The sequence below is a fragment of the Cyprinus carpio genome, chromosome A25, assembly GCF_018340385.1.
Source record: "Cyprinus carpio isolate SPL01 chromosome A25, ASM1834038v1, whole genome shotgun sequence".
Taxonomy (NCBI): Eukaryota; Metazoa; Chordata; class Actinopteri; order Cypriniformes; family Cyprinidae; genus Cyprinus; species Cyprinus carpio.
The window spans coordinates 7,034,698-7,056,288 of NC_056596.1; the positions used below are offsets into that span (position 1 = coordinate 7,034,698).

The 21,591-nt window shown below is 34.6% G+C and overlaps 3 protein-coding genes across 6 annotated transcripts in view; 1 reads left to right on the forward strand and 2 right to left on the reverse strand.

The window, feature by feature from the left end:
* The window catches only part of LOC109084902 (septin-7-like), a 29,217-nt gene extending 7,855 nt beyond the window's left edge, over window positions 1-21,362 (reverse strand). Inside the window, exons 1-2 of one of the 2 annotated variants that reach the window (XM_042715187.1) lie at window positions 21,075-21,362; window positions 20,601-20,929 (exon numbers count right to left, since the gene is read on the reverse strand). In XM_042715187.1, the coding sequence (XP_042571121.1) occupies window positions 20,780-20,929; window positions 21,075-21,182 (258 nt within the window). In that variant the 5' untranslated portion in view covers window positions 21,183-21,362 and the 3' untranslated portion in view covers window positions 20,601-20,779. Of the gene's footprint in view, window positions 1-20,600; window positions 20,930-21,074 lie in introns of those variants that run through there. The other variant, XM_042715186.1, reaches the window with a different exon arrangement.
* The window catches only part of LOC109112268 (SUMO-activating enzyme subunit 2-like), a 176,253-nt gene that overhangs the window by 108,690 nt on the left and 45,972 nt on the right, over window positions 1-21,591 (reverse strand). The window lies entirely within an intron of this gene.
* Window positions 6,231-7,494, forward strand: LOC109112210 (C-C motif chemokine 4 homolog). Its single transcript, XM_019125218.2, has 3 exons — window positions 6,231-6,456; window positions 6,862-6,976; window positions 7,098-7,494. Exons 1-3 carry the CDS (start codon window positions 6,231-6,233, stop codon window positions 7,177-7,179), a joined length of 423 nt encoding a protein of 140 aa, XP_018980763.2. The 3' UTR covers window positions 7,180-7,494.

Below are 21,591 nucleotides of genomic sequence, written 5' to 3' on the forward strand. Positions count from 1 at the left end.
TAGTACCATGACAAAATAAAACCTTACTTCCCCACTGATTGCGCCAAATTGTTTCATCTTCATAACAGGAATGTGTTTATTGAAAAAAATAAACATCCCTTTTCTGTGACGTACAAAATAAAAATAAAGCCTTGCGTTTAGATAAATCATGAATCGCCCGTACATTAAGAGAAAAACAAGACAGTTTAACCGGCATATGAACAGTAACAAAACAAGAAAAAGAAAATAAAAAGTACTATACAACTACAATCGTAACAAAGTTATGAAATGTAATACAGAATACAATTAAAGTGCAAAACTTGAAACGTATCTATACCCCTAAATAACGGTTTAGGCTATCTGTTATGTCCCCTCCTTTGCTTACCTTAACATATTAATGCTCAAAGATATTTGTCAGTTTTTTGCGAATAATTACGGAAGTTCTAAGCGGCCATCCATTATAATTTTTTTCCTTTTTGTTTTCTCGTTATAACGACTTAATTTTCTCGTTATCTCGACATAACGAAGGTCGTTTTCTCGTTATAGCGACTTTTTTTCTCGTTATCTCGACATAACGAAAGTTTGTTTTCCCTCGTTATAACGACATGAAAGTTTTACTGTTGCTATAGTAACGAACTCAACTTTGACAGGCATCTGATGGACAGCCATGCAGGCGCTCTTACTGTAGCCTATATTTCAGCAAATTTTGCTTCGCCTAGGTAATAATAACGTCTACAATACTGTATAAATAAAGGCTGATCAATCACTGTTGATTTTTTCCAGAGACAGTACAACGAACGTTTTGTTTTTGTAATTTGCATGTTTAAATGGCAACACCGCGCCATTAGAGCTGCTTGGATTAAACTCACTTTTAATTTTCCCTTTATATGAAATAAAATTATATATAATTTGTAATTTGTAGTAGTCATTATGTGGCAGATATCATGTGTGTTACAAGCTTCTGTTTGAAAAGAGCGTTCATGTGTACGTGTAGTGTATGTGTGTGTGTGTAGAAAAAAACCATTACAACATTACAGAACAAAACTGAATTAAATTAGCCTATGGATTTTACATATACATCACATTTCTCATCAATATGGTTAACAATAAAGATTGGTAATAAGGAAAAGAAGCACATCAGCCTACATCGTTAAATCCCGTCCTACTGTAGATAAACAGAACATCTCCGCTTATTAACTACCTAATCATTAAAATTAAAATTACATTTAAATTAATCATGAGCCTAAAAGAAGCAAAAATATAATATATATTGGTGCAAACAGAATACAGTGATGTCAACCTTGGTTTTGATAAGCAGTTATTGATGAAACAGAATGCGTTGGTGAAACTCATGCATCTAGCAGGAACTTAATACACAAAATATTCATATTGATTCAAGCAATTTAACATTTATGAATTAATTAAATGTCAGTAATAAACAAGACTGCACAAATTATAGCGATCACGAGGAAGGTCCGCGTACAGTAAAGTGGATAGTAGGCCTATACAACACCCCATCAGTTATATTCAGGTCTATAGTGCCACCTGCTGGCGCAGTTTTGTAAATTCTTAGAGAAAATTAAGTCGTTATAACGAGAAAACGAACTTCGTTATGTCGAGATAACGAGAAAATTAAGTCGTTATAACGAGAAAACGACCTTCGTTATGTCGAGATAACGAGAAAATTAAGTCGTTATAACGAGAAAACAAAAAGAAAAAAAATTATAATGCATGGCCGCTTAGAACTTCCGTAAATAATTGTTAATTGTCAATAATTGTTTCAACAAACAAAAGTACTTCAGACAAAACGGCAATGAACATCCCTGGCATTTGCTTTCGACCTCCAGCGTTCTAAAAATAATCAGACATCGTCCGCAGAAATCCTCCTTCCATCCACGACAGCATTTGGCCCCCTGAAGCCAGCGCGGCGACCCTCCTTTCGGGCTTTCTCCACCAAAGGCCACAGCTTGTTCCATGCTTCCTTCGTCCTCTGCGTCAGGTCTTCTGAGATCCTAATCTTTTTCTGTTTGAGCACTTCTGATCTTCTTGCATCAGCCCAGATACAATCGCGGTGAGATCGAGAGAGAAATTGTACAATTATCATGCGAGGGCATGCATTGCCCAGTTTAGGGCCAAGCCTGTGCGAAACATCAATCGAAGATTGCAGAACATCTGCTAAGCCTGGTGACACCTGAAGAAAAATGTCCATTATTACCATCTTGACATTCTCCCCATCTTCCTCCAACACACCCGAAATCCTCATATTCCAACGCCTCTTGTAGGCATCCAGCTCATCCACTTTATTTATCCCATAAGCGTTTGTTTTCTGCAGCCAGTAAAGACAGCTGGGAGTCCATTTTATCAAATTTAACAGCTGTATTCTCTGATTTTATATCAACGGCATCAACCCGTGTTGTGAGATCGGAGATGAGGGTGGAATTGGATGCAACCGATTTCTCGACCTCCAGAAGTTTCTCCATAAAGTCATCCTGCTTCTTACCCAGTCTCTCTATTGCCTCCAGCAAAACGGCATTTGAAGGGTCTGAGGCCGGGCATCACATTTTCGGTAACGGGCTTGCCGCTGGAGACTCGGGAAGACCTACATCCAATGAATCCAGATCATGGGCAGTTTTGGAATAATTATGCATACATTTAACACTTTCAGATTTCAGGGTATCGTCCACCTCTATCATGACGCCACACAGCAGAGCTCAAATCCACGTATTGTGCAACGACGTTAATGGACGTTGAGGGGAAAAAAAATTAGGGAATTCGCAAAACACAGTATCTTTGATGTATGGCGAGCGTGAACAAAATTAAAATCAGGCATTGAGGACAAAAGAGTCTTTAAAGGGGAAGAAAAATCAAGTTTTGCACAAAATTCAGGGAAGAGCCAAGGAAATGTGACCTAGACCGACGCCATCTTGATGACACCCCTAATGTCTGCGCAGTACGCTCGACCCCCAGGAATTGACTTCACTTGTCTCCGTTGAATCCAACGGGGTCGCTGTGTCCATTTCTTTTACTGTCTATGGATCCATCCAGAGAATGTGTAACTCGCAGCTGGTTTAACTGGCGACCTGTGTTGGTGCGGCTGAGCTACAAAATAAATTAATTAGAAAATAAAACAGAAATATATAGCGACAGCAAATATTTACATAATTAAATCAGGGTAACACTTTGCAATATGGTCAATTTTTTTCAAATTTGTAAATGCATTAGCTAACATAAACTACAATGAGCAATAGTCCTGACGTTATATCTATTTCAAGCAAATATCCATCTTTGTAAATGTTAGTTAGTAAAAATATAACTGTTCATTGTTTATTCATGTTAGTTCAAAGTGAATTAATTAACAATTAACAATTATATAACAATTTTGATTTAATAAAATGTATTAATAAAAAAAATGTATAGCCTGAATGCACTGTTAGTCTCTTTGGATAAAAGCGTCTGCTAAATGCATAAATGTAATATAATGTAAATGTTTCAGTAGCCTAACTGTTGAAATGAACAGTGACTAATAATAATAAATGCTTTAGTATTTATTAGTATTAGTATTTATTAGTATTAATTTAATATTTATGCTTCAGTATTGCTCATTGTTAGTAGCTTACATATAAACCAGTGTAGTTAACTAATGTTAACAAATAAAACCTTTTTGTAAAGTGTTAACACCTTTAGTTACTTTCAGTATTTCTTTTAAAAAATAAATAAATAAATAAATAAAAATGTGTTAAAATGTGTATTTTTATTATTGAATTAATTTTTGGTAAAACTTCCCAAAATTTTTGATTGACTTCCCGTCTCATCCATAATTCAGAATAAACATAACAGACAAAAAGTAAAAAGAAACAAATAATATAATGATTAAATGTGTATTCAGTGATTTTGCGATTTGCAAAGATTAAAAGATTAATACAAATGTGTATATACAGCCCATGACTCTCCATAACTGAAGTCGGTGATAATGGGGCCTGATTCATCCAGCACAGAGAGAGTCTGCCTTCCTCCAACAGTAAATTATTAAGTAATTAAAAAAATAATAATAATAAATAAATTAGAATTAATTAAAAAAGAATTAATGATTCAATGATTTTGCTATGTGTGTGTGTGTGTGTGTGTGATAAATTAATATGAATGAATATGTATATACATTCATATGTACACACACACACACACACACACACACACACACACACACACACACATACATATACATACATTTGTATAATATTTGTATATATGCACACCCAACATTGCATTTTCATGCAGCTTTGCTCCTCTGAATAATGAATGACGTGGTTAAGACCAAAATTGCAGTGCATTAAATAGCCACCGCAGAAGTTGTGAAGTATAGGCGACAGTTTCAGAAGGGTGTTTTTCTCAGAATAATGATGGTCTTGATCTGTGTGTCTTTTCCAGTGAACTGAAAGGCCCGTTCTGCTCTTCTGGCAAGAACACATTTTAAACTAATTCTTTGAAGGGAATTTACAAAATAGTCAAGATTAATTTAGATTAAGTGGATGACTTTGTCCTGCAATTATATGGAGAAACTTTTTAATCATTAATTGAATTAAATCCTGAAAAAGGCCAATAAAATGATTCAAATCTCACATTAGTCTGTGTGACTAATTTGATCATATTATACATAACACTAAGTACCTCATATCAAAATGAGTCACATCAAAATGATTCATTTCTCAGGTCACTTACTAAAGAAATAAAAATCACACACTGCTGGTGGTTCCTCAGGGGTTTTGATGTTCTGCTGAATGAGTCTGGTTTATGGTTCATTTACTGTACTTTAGTAATAATATTTTAGCAGGTCTGCATGTTATTCTGTTTAATTATCAAATCGTTACTGGTGTATTTGTCAAATTTATCATGAATATTGCTGAAAACAAATAAACATGCACAGTTTGTGAGCAAGAGAATTATATAACTGATACATATATACATATTTATGGGCATTTACACATTCTAGTAGAGTATTTGCATATGTGCCATTTACTGAACATGAAAATGAGAGTGCATATCATACAAAAAAAACACAGGCCAAAAGTGCTGAACACTAAGATCTTGATCATTATCAGGCGGAGTAGATTTCTGCTAAGATGCATCACCTTTATCTTACATCTTCACATGACTTCCTATGGTTTTGAGAAGAGAGACCCTTATGTAATATGTAAAGAGCATTTCATGAATCTATTATAAACAGATCAAGAAAAAAAAAGTTGGAACTTCATATGGATACCACATGAAATGCTAAACACTGTAAACATTATAAGTGCACCATTTCACTAGATCAGTGACTGACGAAAATAGTTGTTTTATATTGATAACAGGAAGTTTTTTTCTTTTTTCACACAGCGCTATCTAAACCACCATGAAAACATGACTTGTGTGGGATCTTGATAAAAACAAAAATTATTTAATTGAATATTTAGTTAATACAGTACTCACATCTAAATAAGTGAAATTCATATTAATACTCTATAGAAAATAATTAGTGAATTGTTTAAATTGTTATTTTCTACATTTTATTCATCTAAACTTATTATTGATAATAGTTTTTAATTATTAAAGTCATATAGTATTATTAAAGTTGTGACATTTTAAGGTTAAATATTTAATACTTATAATATTTTACATTGTAAATAATTACATTTGAAATAAAGAATAATACATATTAAATAATACATTTAATATTTATATAATAAATAATTATATTTGCATCAGGATTTAATGGCATTATAAAATATGATGCATATTCATATTTTAATTAAATATTGATCTGTTAAGTGTTCTTTTTGTTAATGAATGATGCATGAAGTTATCACATAAATTATTTCCATTATGCACTACAACACGTTTCCATTCTAGTTTAATATTTGTATATAGGAAACCCATGTCAGTGCATGTACTTTTTTGTGTGAATGTGAAAAATGAATTTGCCACTGTGAATTTGACTCATGTAATTGATGAATTACAGTCCTTCTGTGCTTTGGACACAAAGAATGCAATGCAGATATTATTTTACACAATATGTTACACAAGTTGAAAATAATTAACAAACGTATGTCTTTCTTTCTTGCAATGGGCATCAGCAAAAAACTGCACTTCTGAAGATGTGCTGTAAACTTATGACTCCTGTATTTTATCTTCTCACAATCTCTGCTTGCAAAAAGTATGCAAACCAGTATAGCAAATGTGATTCTCTGTGTGGGCTTTGAAGAAGAGGAGGGGGAATGCAGTATATTTCCTTATCAAACCACAAATCTGAGTTTCTATCTAGCATCACGTCCGAAAAAAAAAATTTAAAGATGTGGTGCAGACTTGGACTTTCTCAGACATCTGCAACAACTCGTTATCAAAGCTTTAAGATCAGCTTCAGATCAGAAACCATGAGGGCATCTTCTTTGTGTCTGGTGTTCGGGCTGGTCCTGCTGATGGCCCGGACTTCTGAGGCTCAGCGTAAGTTCTCTTGAAGTACAGTTTTTCTTTTGACTAAATTATTATTTATATAAGACATGAAGTTGTAAATAAAGTTTAAGTGATTAAAATGGATCAAATTAGAAACTCAAGAATTTTACAGGCAGGTACGATAGTGGAAGCTTTGCATGTTCGTCAGTGGACTTTGTATTCTCCAGTAAGATAAAAACACACAGGGCTTAAAAGAACCCAGAAACAAACCAATATGCTGATTAACCAGCCAGATAGGGTCCTTCACGGAACATAAAGTTCTAGAAAGGACCTTTATTTTGAAGGATGAATAATATTAAATTAATATTTATATTAAATATAATATTTAGGCTATGGATATGATAAATTTTATGGTTCTCTCCTAAAACTAGACAATATATTTTATCTCACCAACAGTTGCTCCTGCTGTTCCTGAGACGTGTTGCTTCAGTTTTATCGACTTTCAAATTCCAACCCCAAAAATTGTGAGTGCTCTGAAGACAGGTTCACATTGCCCTTCCCCTGGCATTGTGTAAGTATTTAACTCTAAAATATATTATTTTGAAAAACTGCCAAATGCTCCTTTTAAATTGTAGAAAAATGATAAAAAAAGATTTTGTGTATGTATGAAAATGTGAACTTTCCCCCCGCAGGGTTACGACACCTAGAACCGAATTTTGTGTGAAACCAGACGAGGCTTGGATAAAGACATATATGGAGAAGATTTCAGTTTAAGAAATAAAAACACAATACATTATACAGAAAATAATACTGTTACTGCTTTATACAACTGTCCTTTCTTAAGAAATTCATTTTTGCATCTCCTGAAACTGAATTAAACTCTTTTCATTGCTAACACTTTACAATAAAGTTCATTAGTTAACATTAGTTAGCTACTTTAGTTAACATGAACTAAGAATGAACAATACCTCTACAGCATTTATTAATCTTAGTTAATGTTAATTTCAACATTTATGTAACCTTTTTGTAAAGTGATACCTTTTCATTTAGCACTTAATCTATGCAAATAAATATTACAATGCAATGAGATTACCTGGTGTCAGACTCATTTGAATGTGTGCATATTCATGTAGGCCTATTAAATTAGCATAAATAGTAGAAAAGATGGTATAACTCTCATCAAGATAACATCTCATGTTTAATAATGTACAGTTAGGCAGAAAGAATAAAAGATGAAGATGACATAAAAACAATCAGAAATTAACAGTTAACATACATATACAAATAAAAATAAATACAAACCTTAAAATGATATAGTATGTAGAAAAATCGTTGTGTATATATATATATATATATATATATATATACACAACGATTTTTCTACATACTAGAAGATTTGTGTGTGGTTGTAGGTCCAGGAAAGGTGGGTGTTTGAAACATCTCAGTGCTTATCAAACCTCAGATCTGAGTTTCTATCTAGTATCACACTGGGAAAATATTTAAAGAATGAAGCAGCCTCTAATTCATTTTTCTCCAAAAACTCATCATCAAAGCCTGCAGATCAACTTCAGATCAGAAACCATGAGAACATCTTGTGTTCTGGTGTTTGGACTTGTCCTGCTCATGGCCTGGACTTCTGAAAGTCAAAGTAGGTTCTCTTGTAGTCTGAATTATTTATTTACATATTTACAAAGGTGTACACAATTTAACACAAGGATACAGTTGTTCTGCAGAGAAATCACTCATATTTAGTGTAAAATATGTTTTCTGAAGAACAATGTTGTTGTTTTTTATCAGCTTCTCCAATCTCTAAAAGGTGTCGTTTCAGTTTTATCATTTTCAAATTCCACACATTATTTTTAAATATTGTCTCAGAAATTCAAACAACCACATTAAATGTACATTTTTTCCTCAGGGTTTCAACATCTAGAGGCAAATTTTGTGTGAAAGTAGATGTTGCTCAGAGAAATAGAGAAATGTGAGCTTTATCAGTGAAAATGTGCAAGTTGTATCCAAAATAATAATGTTTATTGCTCAGAACCATTTCCTTTCTAAATGTATTTTTTTTTGTTCCTCATTGACCGAGATAATGTGACACACAGCAAATTCATCAGTGTTAATTCAACTCTTTTAGAGTTAAAATCAACTCCAAGTAAGTGTACATGTTGTCCCAATATTGTTTTTATTTCATTTAAATTAACACTTTTAAAAGTGTTACTGATTTAACAATAAGACATATATTTACTCTGTAAAACAACTCTGATCCACACCATAGGGAGTTCATTTTTCTTCAACACCAGAGTAAAGAGTGACAATTTACACTTTTAAGATTCATTTTAAAGGGGTCATATGATGTGATTTCAATTTTTCCTTTCTCTTTGGAGTGTTACAAGCTCTTGGTGCATAAAGAAGATCTGTAAAGTTTCAAAGACTAAAGTCTCAAATCCAAAGAGATATTCTTTATCAAAGTTAAGACTGCCACGCCTCCCTAAAATGGGTCATTCAAACACGCCCCCACATCTCTACGTCACGATGTGGAAATATTTAGTAATGCCACCCAAATGTTCACACAAAGAAAGAAGGCATGGTTTCAGTAACCGCAATTAGTGTTGAAGCAGCATATCAGGGGCGAAACAAAAGTACTTTACTTGGCCTTCCGAAATTAGATGCATTTAGGAATCTTTAAAATCACTTACAACAGAACAGCAACGCATTTTATGGACGACCGTTTCGTGAACCTAGGAGAGGAGGTAATTCCGAATTTGTGACAATCTGGTACTTCTGAATCAGCTACTGTAAGTATGTTTTGTTATTAGTTTAAGTATTTGTTATTGACTGTTCAAATGCGGAGTTTTGCGCGTCGTGTGTGTGTTTGTGTAGGCACATGCATGCGTGTGTGTGTGTGCGTGTGTGTGTGTGTGTGTGAGAGAGAGAGATACATGGTCACATCACAATGGAGTCAGCTGTCCTTACCGTCCGTGGCTTGTGTACTGTAAACACATATGAGCTTCATCACTGTGTCTGTCACACCACTCTGTTCCCCTTCTGGGCTTGAACTGATGGTAAAACTAGGGACATTATTGACTGTCTTTACATTTATTTTGAAAGATGAAGCTCACGATTATGGAAAGGGGTGTTACATTTCTGACGAGTGCTTGCGGTGTTCGGCCAATCACAATGCACTGGGTCAGCTGGCCAATCTGAGCAGACTGTGCTTGTTGGAAGGAGGAACTTTGTAGAAAACGACAGTTTGAGAGAGGCGGGGCATAGAGGACCTACAATAATTTACAGTATTTGGAAAATAATGTGTTTTTGAACATTAAAGCATGTAAACATTCTGTTACACCAAATACACAAAACAATGATCTTTAAAAAAAAAAGCATCATATGACCCCTTTAACTCTAGATATTTTTAACTCCAGTATAAGAGTTGACATTACTCTAACCAGGTTAGGAGAGTTGACAGTTACTGTCAGGAAATAATTTGCAGAGTTACAATGACAACACTGGATCAAAACAATCCATGAATTTAAATTCAGCTTTAGTCTGGGATCTCAGTAGAATTATATTGATTCTACAAAGTAAAAATAAAGGCAAAATGCAAACAGTTGTTTTAACAAACTAGTTCTTTATTAACAAACAAGACACTTTACATCATAGAAGGTTCACTTTTAAAATAAATGATAAAGGCACAATACAGGCATTTCTGTCATAAGAAATATGAAAGCTTATTTTAATTGAAAGCTTACTTTGATTACTTTAATAATGTCTTTATATCTTAGAAAATGGTAGTTGTGTGGACTGTCAATGGAGGGACAAAAAGCTTTCAAATTTCATTAAAAATATCTTCATTCATCAAGTAAAGTCACCTTTATTTAGCACTTTACACAATACTTATTTTGTGTCAAAGCAGCTTTACAGTGTTACACAGGAAAATAGATTGTCAATAACGCAAGAAGACAATAACAGTAATTTTTCCAGCTAAAGTCCGTTAATTGATGATTCAGTGATGTCATCATCCAGTTCAGCTCTCTTCCATAGTTCCTATGCAATCAGTTGAGCATCCCCAACTAAGCAAGCCGACGGTGGCAAGGAACCAAAGCTCCATAGGTGACGGAAATGGAGAAAAATCCTTGGGAGAAACAAGTCTTCCGGGTTTGGAACGACATGAGGGTGAGTTTTTATTTTTTGGTGAGCTATCAATTTAAGAATAAATTAGGACACGTACCTTAAGAAATTTCATTGAATAGGAGTTTTGTGCAACAGACTTCTGTATTCTGATAACTGGGTCTTGTCGCTTCTGGTTCAAGTCTTTTGCATCTGCTTGTTAAATATGAAGCAGTTTTACTCAAGATGTCTTCAATGTAGATATCAATGATGATCATAATGGACATGTCCTGTACATATCAGTGAATGTAAAAGTCGCTAAATGTCAGTGAAGTTGAGTCAATACTGTACCTCTGACTTTGCAGCACAGTACAGCAGTGATTGAGTCAACACAACATTCAGCCCATGAAAAATTGCAGGATATGTGGATCAGTTGTGTCCAGCTGCAAACAGTAAAATTCAGTGCATTGTTGATTCACACAACAGGAAAGGCTGTGCAGATTCAACTCCCTCAAAAAATACTGGAATGCTGGTTTGCATCTAGACAACACAAAACCGGACCAATTAAAATGAATGCTATTTGTTTTTTTTATAAATACAGCCAGTTTATGATGGAAAAAATAAAATCATCTTGGACCTTTGTGACTCAAGAACAAACTAGAAACAAGAAAATATTTTGGTTATATTCAGACTTTTGAAAAGATTGATTTCCAAGTTAAAAAGGAACAAATTAAATCATAATAGCAATTCATGTGACTCCAGTGGTTCAACTTCAGTTCTATGAAGCAAAACGATTACTTTGTTTGCGCAAAAAACAACAACAAAAAAAAAACCTCATGACTTTACAAAAATTTTATTCACACAACATCTGCTGTCGCATCAACATGCATACGTTGTGATGTTCTTGTGAACGTGTTGGAGATTAATATTTTGTAAATAAAGTGGTAAATGTTTTTTTGCAAACACATCACTTGTGTAGCTTAGTAAAATTGACGTCACATTGATTACTTTATTAATGTCTTTATATCTCTCTAAGGTTTGAAAATGGTAGTTGCGTGGACTGTCAATGAAGGGACAGAAAGCTATCAAATTTCATTAAAAATATCTTCATTCGTCAAGTCAAGTCAACTTTATTTGTACAGCGCTTTATACAACACTGATTGTGTCAAAACAGCTTTACAGTGTTAAACAGGAAAATAGTTTGTAAATTACGCAAGACAATAACTGTCATTTTTACAGCTAAAGTCAGTTGATTAATGATTCAGTGATGTCATCATCCAGTTCAGCTCTCTTCCATAGTGTCTGTGCAAACAGTCGAGGGTCCTCAACTAAGCAAGCCGACAGTGGCAAGGACCCAAAGCTCCATCGGTGACAGAAATGGAGAAAAATCCTTGGGAGAAACCAAGCTCATTCATGTTCTGAAGACGAACAAAAGTCTTACAGGTTTGGAACAACATGAGGGTGAGTAATGTCAGAATTTAGAATAAATGTAAGAATAAATTAGGACACGTACCTTAAGAAATCTCACTGAATAGGGGTTATCCACAACAGACTTCCGTATTCTGTTAACTGAGTCTCGTCGCTTCCGGTTCAAGCATTTTGCATATGCTTTGTTAAAAATGAAGCAGTTTTACTCAAGATGCCTTCAAAGTAGATACCAATGATGATCATAACCAAATGTCCATCACACATGCAGACTGATAGGCTATCTAAAAGTTTATTTTTATTCTTTTCACTAACATTTAGATTTAAAAATTTAATAAAAATAGCTAGCTATTTTAACGGATTATCTTAAAATTCCATACATATTGCCATTATTTCTTACAGCTGTTAGCACGTTCTCCAACAAGTGGAAGCGAAGAGACCTGTTTTCTGGGTTTGGTCAGGTGACGTTCGACATATACCCTATAGCAGAGATCAAACCCACCTGAGCCTGCTAATCAATGTCTTCAAGATTATTAGAAAAACATAGGTAGGCAAATTTGATCAGGGTTGGGGCTAAACTCTGCAGCGCATTGGCCCTTGTCCTGACATTTTATCCTACCCAAAAAATGATTTATTGTTGGTTTCCTGTATCTGTATCCCTTCTAGCCACAATCGTGAATATAACACAATTACTGTATCTGCATTAGTGTAAGTGTAGGTTTAGGGTTGGGGTAGGTGTAGACGTTAAAGGGATAGTTTACCCAAAAATGAAAATTTGATGTTTATCTGCTTACCCCCAGGGCATCCAAGATGTAGGTGACTTTGTTTCTTCAGAAGAACACAAATGATGATTTTTTTAACTTCAGCTGTACAGACATATTTTAAAAATTAATTGAAAAAAGGACATCAAATTGTTTTCTGCAAACTCTAGCAGATTTTTGTTCTACATCTCCCCAAGTACCACTGTGGTGATTGTCATATTACTTTACTGTATAATTTGTAATAATTGCTTACCAAAATCATGACCAATCCTATTTACGTTGCTATATAGACACATTTAAAAAATTCATAAAAGGGTAAAATCAAATTGTTTTCTGCAAACTCCACCGGATTCTTGTTTCACATACCCCCAAGTACCACTGTGGAGATTGTTATGTTACTTTACTGTATAATTTTTTCATAATTGCTTACCAAAGTCGTGACCAATGCTATTTCCATTGCTATACAGACACATTTTACAAATTCATAAAAAAGGAAATCAAATTGTTTTCTGCAAACTCTATCAGTTTCTTGTTCTACATCTCCCCAAGTACCACTGTGGTGGTTGTCATGTTACTTTACCGTATCTTTTTTAATAATTGCTTACAAATTCATGACCAATGCAACTTCCCATTGCATAGGTGAAACTGGATCACGAATGATTCGCATGACATAGACACATTTAGGTAGATCGGGGCGCATTCCTTTCAAAAACAAATATAATCCACTGCCTCTTCAGCAGCTCAGATGTTGGGAGTAAATGACGACTGCTATGTTTATTATCTTATCATGGGAGGGGCCTATTTCTGTGACGTCACACAGACAGGCATCTGAGATCGGCTCGATCTGAGAAAGGGGTAAAGATTTTAGTAGATTAAAAAAGAAAAACACTGGGTGTATTTTTGTCATTATAGGGTGGTTGTGTACACACACTGCCAACACACATTTCAGTTCAAACAACTTGTAAAAGTGCATGTAGCATCCAATGACCCCTTTAATTCTTATCTTTTTTGTTTTTGATATCGGAGGGCTGAGGACATCATTCTGTATTCTCCAATAATAAACATATCTTAGTTACAGGCCTCTTAGTTACAGGTATGATGGGTGGTGATTTCAATAGCAAAATGTGGTTTAGGGTGAGTGGCTCCAGGTCTCGATGGTCATTAGAGACTGTGGTTAAAGGACAACTGTTCAAAATAGCTTCTTCGCAAAATAGCATATGTAGTCCTTCCTCAGTTAACTCTAGTTGCTTTAAAACAGAGAAAAGTAATTGTTTATTGGATTTAATCAGCCGCTCCCACACTCCTCCATGGTGAGATGCTCCTTGGGATTTAAATTCCATTCTACCCCACAATAAAGTAAAGACTTTTGAATACGATCTTGATTGAGGGCAGATAGAGCCTTTCTCAATTCTCTTTCCAAATCCGCAAGATTTGTTCCATTATCAGACCTCATATGTTCCACTTGGCCTCTTCTACACATAAAGCATCTGATGAATTGAATGCAAGAGTCAGTGTCAGTGGTATGCGCAATTTCTAGATGTATAGCTCTGGAAGTCATACATGTGAACAATACTCCATAGCGTTTCAATGCAGTTCATCCTTTTTTTAATGTCAGTAGGCCCAAAATAGTCAATGCCCATGTTAGTCAAAGGGGGTAAATCAGGAACCAACTTTTCCGGTGGTAGATCGGACATCTTTAGCTCTCCTACTTTGGGTCTGTTTCGCCTGCATACAACGCATTGAGTTATAACTTTGCATGCAGCAGAATTAGCGTTGATGATCCAGAACCTTTTACGGAGTTCAGAAAGGATGTGATTTCTTCCTACATGTCCTAACATTTTATGTATGTGTCTAAGAATGAGTGTTGACACATGAGAATGTTTGGGAAGTATAGCAGGAAACTCTTTGGGTAAGGCCACTTTGGACAGATGTCTTCCTATCCTAAGAACTCCATGCTTCAACACTGGATTAAGTCGGTATAGAGTACATGACTTGAGATCTCTTCTGAATAATGGCTTGCTTGAACATACTGAATTATGGACAGTTCAGCCATCTCTTAATCTGAAACATTTACCTTCTGTCCGCCCAGCAAATCTTGCTAAGTTCCATCTTTTGCTTGAAAGCTTTTCCATGTTTCGAGTTACTAGGTTGGCGTTGATTTTTGAGCTTAATTATTTTCTGTTAAGTACCAAACACTTCTTTTAGCTTCAGGTACCAGGTTACTAAGACTTTGAGCTTAGTCCAGCTTGAAAAACAAGACATGAGCTTGTCTGTTGGCTTGGTGCCACCTTGGATGACTACGTTCATGGTTGTGCTTCTTTTAACCTCTGGATCATCCTCAGAAAGTGAATGGGCTTTTATGTGGATTAGTGGCCAGTCAAGATTTGTTTTCCATAGGACATCTGGACCATGGATCCATCTTATGTTCTGAAGAAACCTTTTAGTCCTCTGTCCTCTTGAGGCTTCATCAGCAGGATCTAATTTGTAGTGTTGGGTCGTTCATTTTGAACGAATCTGTAATGTGACTCGGGGAGAGATTTGTTCAGTCGCGCATCAGCAACATTCTATGGGTTCTGTACAGAAATTAGTTCACCTCTTTCGAGTCTTCGGGTTTTTCCCGAGTCGTTCGTTCATCATGTCACAGCCCCATAGCTTAACAAATGCAGTGTGAGCCAGAAAGAGAATTAATTAGTTCATCTATTGAGTCTTCGGTTTTTCCCGAGTCGTTTGTCCATATCGTGTCTTTAGGATTTTTTTTGTTTTTGGAGTCTGAGCCGGAAAGAGACTTAATAATAATAACCAACTCTTTATTACCTTTGTTACCACATTCAGTGTTATGGAAAAGAATCATCATGACAGAAATTCACACATTTATATACTGTAAGAAATAAAAAGCAAAAATTTAGACCAAAAACGCATCACGTAACTTTAAGAGTAAATAATAATTATAATGATGATAATAATAATAATAATAACTATACACCCGTTTGTAAGGAAATTAATTTTTCTATCCAATGCTGTCACATCACGTGACGACTCAAATGACGAACTAATCAATTCTCTTTCTGGCTCAGACAGCATAGGTTTAGTTTATGGGGCAGTCATGTGATGAAGGAACGACTCAGACCCAAAGACTTGTCAGATAAGAGGTGAGGTGAGCTAATCATAGGCTAAAGACCCAGGTAAATAATGAATTAATCTTTTCTGTTTCTTATACTGTAGCATTATAGTTTTGTATTGTTTGTAGTGTGATCAATGTTTGCGTAAGTACTAGATGTGTTAGGGAAGTAACACATAACATTTTAATTACATTTTGCTAAAATGAATGAAATGAACAAAATGACTCAAAAAAAGATTCATTTTGCTGAACGAGACTCAAAGGACAGAGTCAGTAAAATGAGCCGAACTTGCCATCACTATTAATTTGGTGTCTACAAATTTCCATTGTGTAGTTTCTCTTGTTTCTCCCACAAAGGTATGGAACCTGGTATGTTCACTGGATCTATATTTCAGTACTGATTCGCTGTCAGTCCCAAATGTTGATGTTTCTAAATCCAGCTGTAATTCTGAATTGAGAACTTTGTCCACCTTAGTGGCTAGAACTGCTACAGCTAACTCCAGTCTCGGAAATCTGATTTTCAGAAAGCTGACGTGTACTGCATTCGTCTCATTTACGAGTCTCAGATAGCTTACAGAAACATGGGCTAGCTCGCTTACATCAGCAAAGTGATGAAATTGTGCCTGTAAATAGTTGTTAAAATACTTAGGTTTTATACATCTGCTGACTTGGAAGTTTGTTATTTGCTTAAGCTCATCTTTCCATACAGTCCATGTATCACTTAAATACTGAGGTATCTCTTCATCCCATCTGACAACGAAGGGCTTAAAAATGGCATCATGATATGGGGTGATATATGAAGTACTGTCCCATAGAAACATTAAGGGTTCGTGAAAATATATTGGATATCAAAATTTGGATTTCGTTAGATCACTAGACCCTGCATTAAATCCCCCGGCATTCAACTGTAATAGCGCTTAAAAAGAAGCGACACCACATTTTTTAAAGAGGAGCTCATGCATTAAAAAGTAACAAATATATATGTTTGTGTGCATAGGACCATTTCCATTGTGTTTTGCTTATTTTGTTGTGTTGTGGCTTATTTCCATTGTGTTGTGCTAATTTTGTTGTGTTGTGGCTTGTTTCTGTCTTGTTGCAGCAATTTTGTTGTGTTGTTGCGATTTCATTGTGTTGTGGAGATTTTGCTGTGTTGTGCACTACTGGGCCACTGTTTGAGGTCAAATAAAAATAAATAAATAAATAAAAAGTTTATGAAACAATCCAGCCTAAACTTTACAACAACCTTCTCCAGCCATTACAACAAAAACAAACATAATAGAAATGACATAGCCTTAATAAATATATGATTCATTATTTTAAATCACATTTACATCATTCAGCAGGCCAAGTTTTTGGCTTTTAGCAGCTATGTTGAGGTAAGAATAATGACAGATAAAATATAACGTTTATGCAGGTCAATATAATACTTTTAAATTAATCTAATACATTAATGCCTAAAACAAGAGCAGTCGAAAGAAAAGAACCACCCAATGTCAAGTCAAAGCCGTCACTGATTTTGCAGTGAAAATAACGCAAGCTTTATTTATTTTATCTGCATTTATAATTCTACCCGTTAAAAATCAGACTCAAAGATAAAGTAGTGCAATAAGACTACATTTAGCTGAATGAACAATGAATTAAAGACAGTAAGAAAGAGAATGAGCTTGAACTACCCGTGTCCGATGCTGCTTCTCCAGGGAAACTGCAGGTTTTAGTTTCAATCTTCCGCCTAAACTGATTGTGTCGGTACATTTTACTAAATTTACTGGGACATGGGCATAAAGGGTTCTGGGGAGACCATACAAATATTTATATGTTAGGTTTAAAGGGTTAAGATGTTTTACTCATGTAAGCGAACTGAAGTGAAATAATAGGAATGACCTTATCAAAATTCACCTCACTCCACCAGGAATTTCCTTCTTCCAGTTTGACTCTTCAAAAAAAAAGCTGTAACAAGCAGTCAAATGTCCAAATGGCATAAAAATAATGTTACATACATAAAGGTTTATCAAACTTCTATGTTTGTATAATAAAAAACATAACTCACCTTGCTTTTACAGAGAAATTGTGCAGTGTCAAAATGGCAACGGTCCCAGGTGAATTATGTTGAAAAACGGGTGTAGCAGTGTGAAGTGTTGCTTAAAGCTGAACAACAACAACTGCCAATAATAACTCAAACAACACTTTCATCCTATTAACTCTGCAGTGTTTTTTATGCAAAGGAGTGTTACAACTACTATGAATCTCAACACTCACAAATAACACCAAGAAATTAACACATGCATTTGCTGTGCAGGACTGGCAACCCTTCCATCAACTAGTGTCCAAAATATACATGGGCAACCCAAACCCCCAGCCCTCTGCCAAAGCCCATGTCAGCAAATGACCCCCAACAACAACCCTGTCAAAGAAAACAGACGCAACTACTATGACGGTGGACCAGGTGAAAATGTTGAGAATGCACTTAAAATACACATTTAAACACCTCAACAACAGTGTTGGACCAGATTGTTTCATTTTTATTTAACACTAAAATATATAAAATAATAAAAATAAATAATTTTTATATAAATCTTATAAACCTAAACTATCCAACAGAAACAAAGAGCGCTTCCACTCTCATTTACATTTAGAATGTAAAGTGAGTTTATTATAAAGGGTAAAATAACATCTGTTTAGATATACTGAACTCACCTATCACTTCTGAAACTCAAAGTGGGTTCTCTTGGAGTCTGAATTATTTATTTACATATTTACAAAGGTGTACACAATTTAACACAAGGATACGGTTGTTCTGCAGAGAAATCCCTCATATTTAGTGTCAAATCTGTTTTCTGAAGAACAATGTTGTTTTTAATCAGCTTCTCTAATCTCTGAAAGGTTTTGTTTCAGTTTTATTATTTTCAAATTCCAAAATATTATTCTTAAATATACTTTGTTCACAGAAATTCAAACAACCATATTAAATGTGAACTTTTTTCCTCAGGGTTTCAAGATCTAGAGGCAAATTTTTGTGTGATATTAGATGTTGCTTGAAGAAATAGATGAGCTTTTTCATTGAAAATTCAACAGTTGTATCAAAAATAATAATGTTCCACAACAGAAAGAACAGAGTGTTCAAACTTGTATAATGACAAACCTTCAAAATATATAACAGTGTGTGATCTCGAGGCATACAGGGACTCTTTATTGTCCTTTGCATTGAGAGTTTTGTGCACGTTGCTGTTTATACGCTGTTTGGCATGTGTTAGACCTGGAGCCTGCGTGTTATAAATCTAAACTATCCGACAGAAACAAAGAGCGCTTCCACTCTCATTTACATTTAGAATGTAAAGTGAGTTTATTATAAAGGGTAATCTGGGTGAGTATGGCTAAAATAACATCTGTTTCGATATACTGAAATAACTAGGGTTAAAAGTGACCACCAAGCCCTGATCTAGGACCAGCCATAACAACTAAAAATCCAAGTCCCAACTATTAAAATGAAACAAACTGGTCTCAGATCAGTTTAGGAATAGATTGAGGGACATCTAACATAATTGGTTCACAATAATAAAAAAAAAAAATAGAGAATAAAACATGAGCAGACAAAATGCCGTAAAAGTCTGCAATTTTAAGGCAGAATGTTTTAGCAACATCCTATAATATTATTGTAATTATATTATATCTATCCATAACAAAATATGACTATGGTTATTAATATTGACAATCATGGCATTTTGTATAACCTCATCTATAACACCCATACGAACCTACCACGAGACCATCTTAACACTAAGATGTGTGAATGTGGACAGCAGAGCTGAAAATGTCTGTCTGTACTGTCAGAAATTATTATGAACATAAAGAGTTGTTTATAATAATCACAATTTAAAGTTTCAAATGAATGTTGGTCAATATTCTCACTCTAATCGAAAGGTGGAGAACATACACTTGACATACTGGGCATGTGGTGCAATATAATAGTCAACCAGAAGAGGGCGATGATATCGTGTGTTGATGTGACTATAAAAATATCCTACATTTCATTCCTTTCATTCATGTTGAAATGGAAAGTGCAGTAAACTGTAATGTAGCACTCCAGCATGTGTTTCTTATGGGGTCATAAAACATCAGAGCATCTAAAGAGATGCAAGGAGTTTCAGATTTTATAAGGAATGGAGCTTCATGATGTCTTCAAAAGATTTTTCCTTTTTTCTTGTTCTTTTCCATTGTCACGAGAAAAAAAAAAGACAAAAACAGTAGTGAAGAAATTGATTAAAATAATAAATTGTTATTTATGGTTACTGTAAATTTCAATATTTTATTAAAAATTTTAATGATTGATACTGTTATTTTCTTTTTATGCCTCTGCTTATTATTTATACCGATTGCAATACTATACACTACTATTCACAAGTTTAAGATAAGATTTTTTTTTTTTTGGAAAGAAAATAATACTCAGCAAGAACACATTCAATTTGATCAAAAGGGACTGTAACGACTTTTATAATGTTACAAAAATTATTTTAAATAATTGCTGTTCTTTTGAAATTTCTAGTGCATGAATAACATACTAATTAAAAAGTTATAACTAAAGTTAAGTTCAAAACAAACAACAATATACAGAATTATCTAATATCTCTTATATAATTTTTACATCATAAATTTTATCAAATTGAAATGTAAAATATTAATGTAAAAAATTAATTTAAAATACACTAAAATAACTAAATTATAATTATTATTATTTTAAATACTAAAACTTTATTTCAGGCTAAAACTTAATTCTGAATGCAGATTATCAATGTGTAAGCAGCAAATGGGACAGTCAGCCTCTACTTCTGTGCACGAGTGCAGTTCCTTATTTAAAATATTGTTTTGCTAGTTGCATTATTTAGGGACTGAATAATGCAGAGAGTTACAGAAAGGCTATTTTAAGAGAAAGACACTGAAGAATTGAGCTGAAAGAACAGCGAGAGTCTCACTTTGATGCATCAAGTTTCTGCTGCTCCAGGATGCGTTGCTTGGTCTCCCAGTTGGCTTTTTCCTCCTCAAACTGGCGCCTCTTCTCCTCAAGCTCTTTATACTGAGCTTCTAGATTCTTCTTCATCTGTTCATGACGCCGCTCCAACTGCATCAAAGATGCCCAAGGATTTTTAAGTATTTGTAATATTAGCCATGACAAATATGGAGAGCAACGGGATCAAATGCTAATAAAAAATAAAAGATAATTATTTGAAACTAGAAACCAAACACAAGCGTGCTCGCATACACACCTCTGCCTCAGAGTCCTTCAGGTTTTGCTTCTTTTCTTTGACCTTCATCTCAAAGACCTGCTCCATCTTCTTCATCTTCATCACGTGCTCCCTCCTCTCCTCCTCCATCTGGGTCAGGGGAATCCTACAAGAGAGACACTGCAACAATTGTAACAGATTAGAAGAAATTTTACATCACTTCCTCATCAATGGATCCTCTGCAGTGAATGGGTGCCGTCAGAATGAGAGTCCAAACAGCTGATAAAAACATCACAACAATTCACATTGGATAAAGCAATATTATGGATAGAGGACTCGTATTATGGCTGGAAAAATTTCTCCAAACCTTGCCTGAGGGTGAGTAAACTTTCAGCAAATTTTTATTTTTGGGTGAACTATGTCTTGAAGACTAGACTTTTAAAGAATTTTTGACCGTTAGGCTACAGGAGAGCCTCGACAAACTTTGCAGACTCAATCCCAAGGAAGTGTGTTTAGGACAAAAACTGAAAAACATTGAGCTAAAAATAGAACTGTTCTC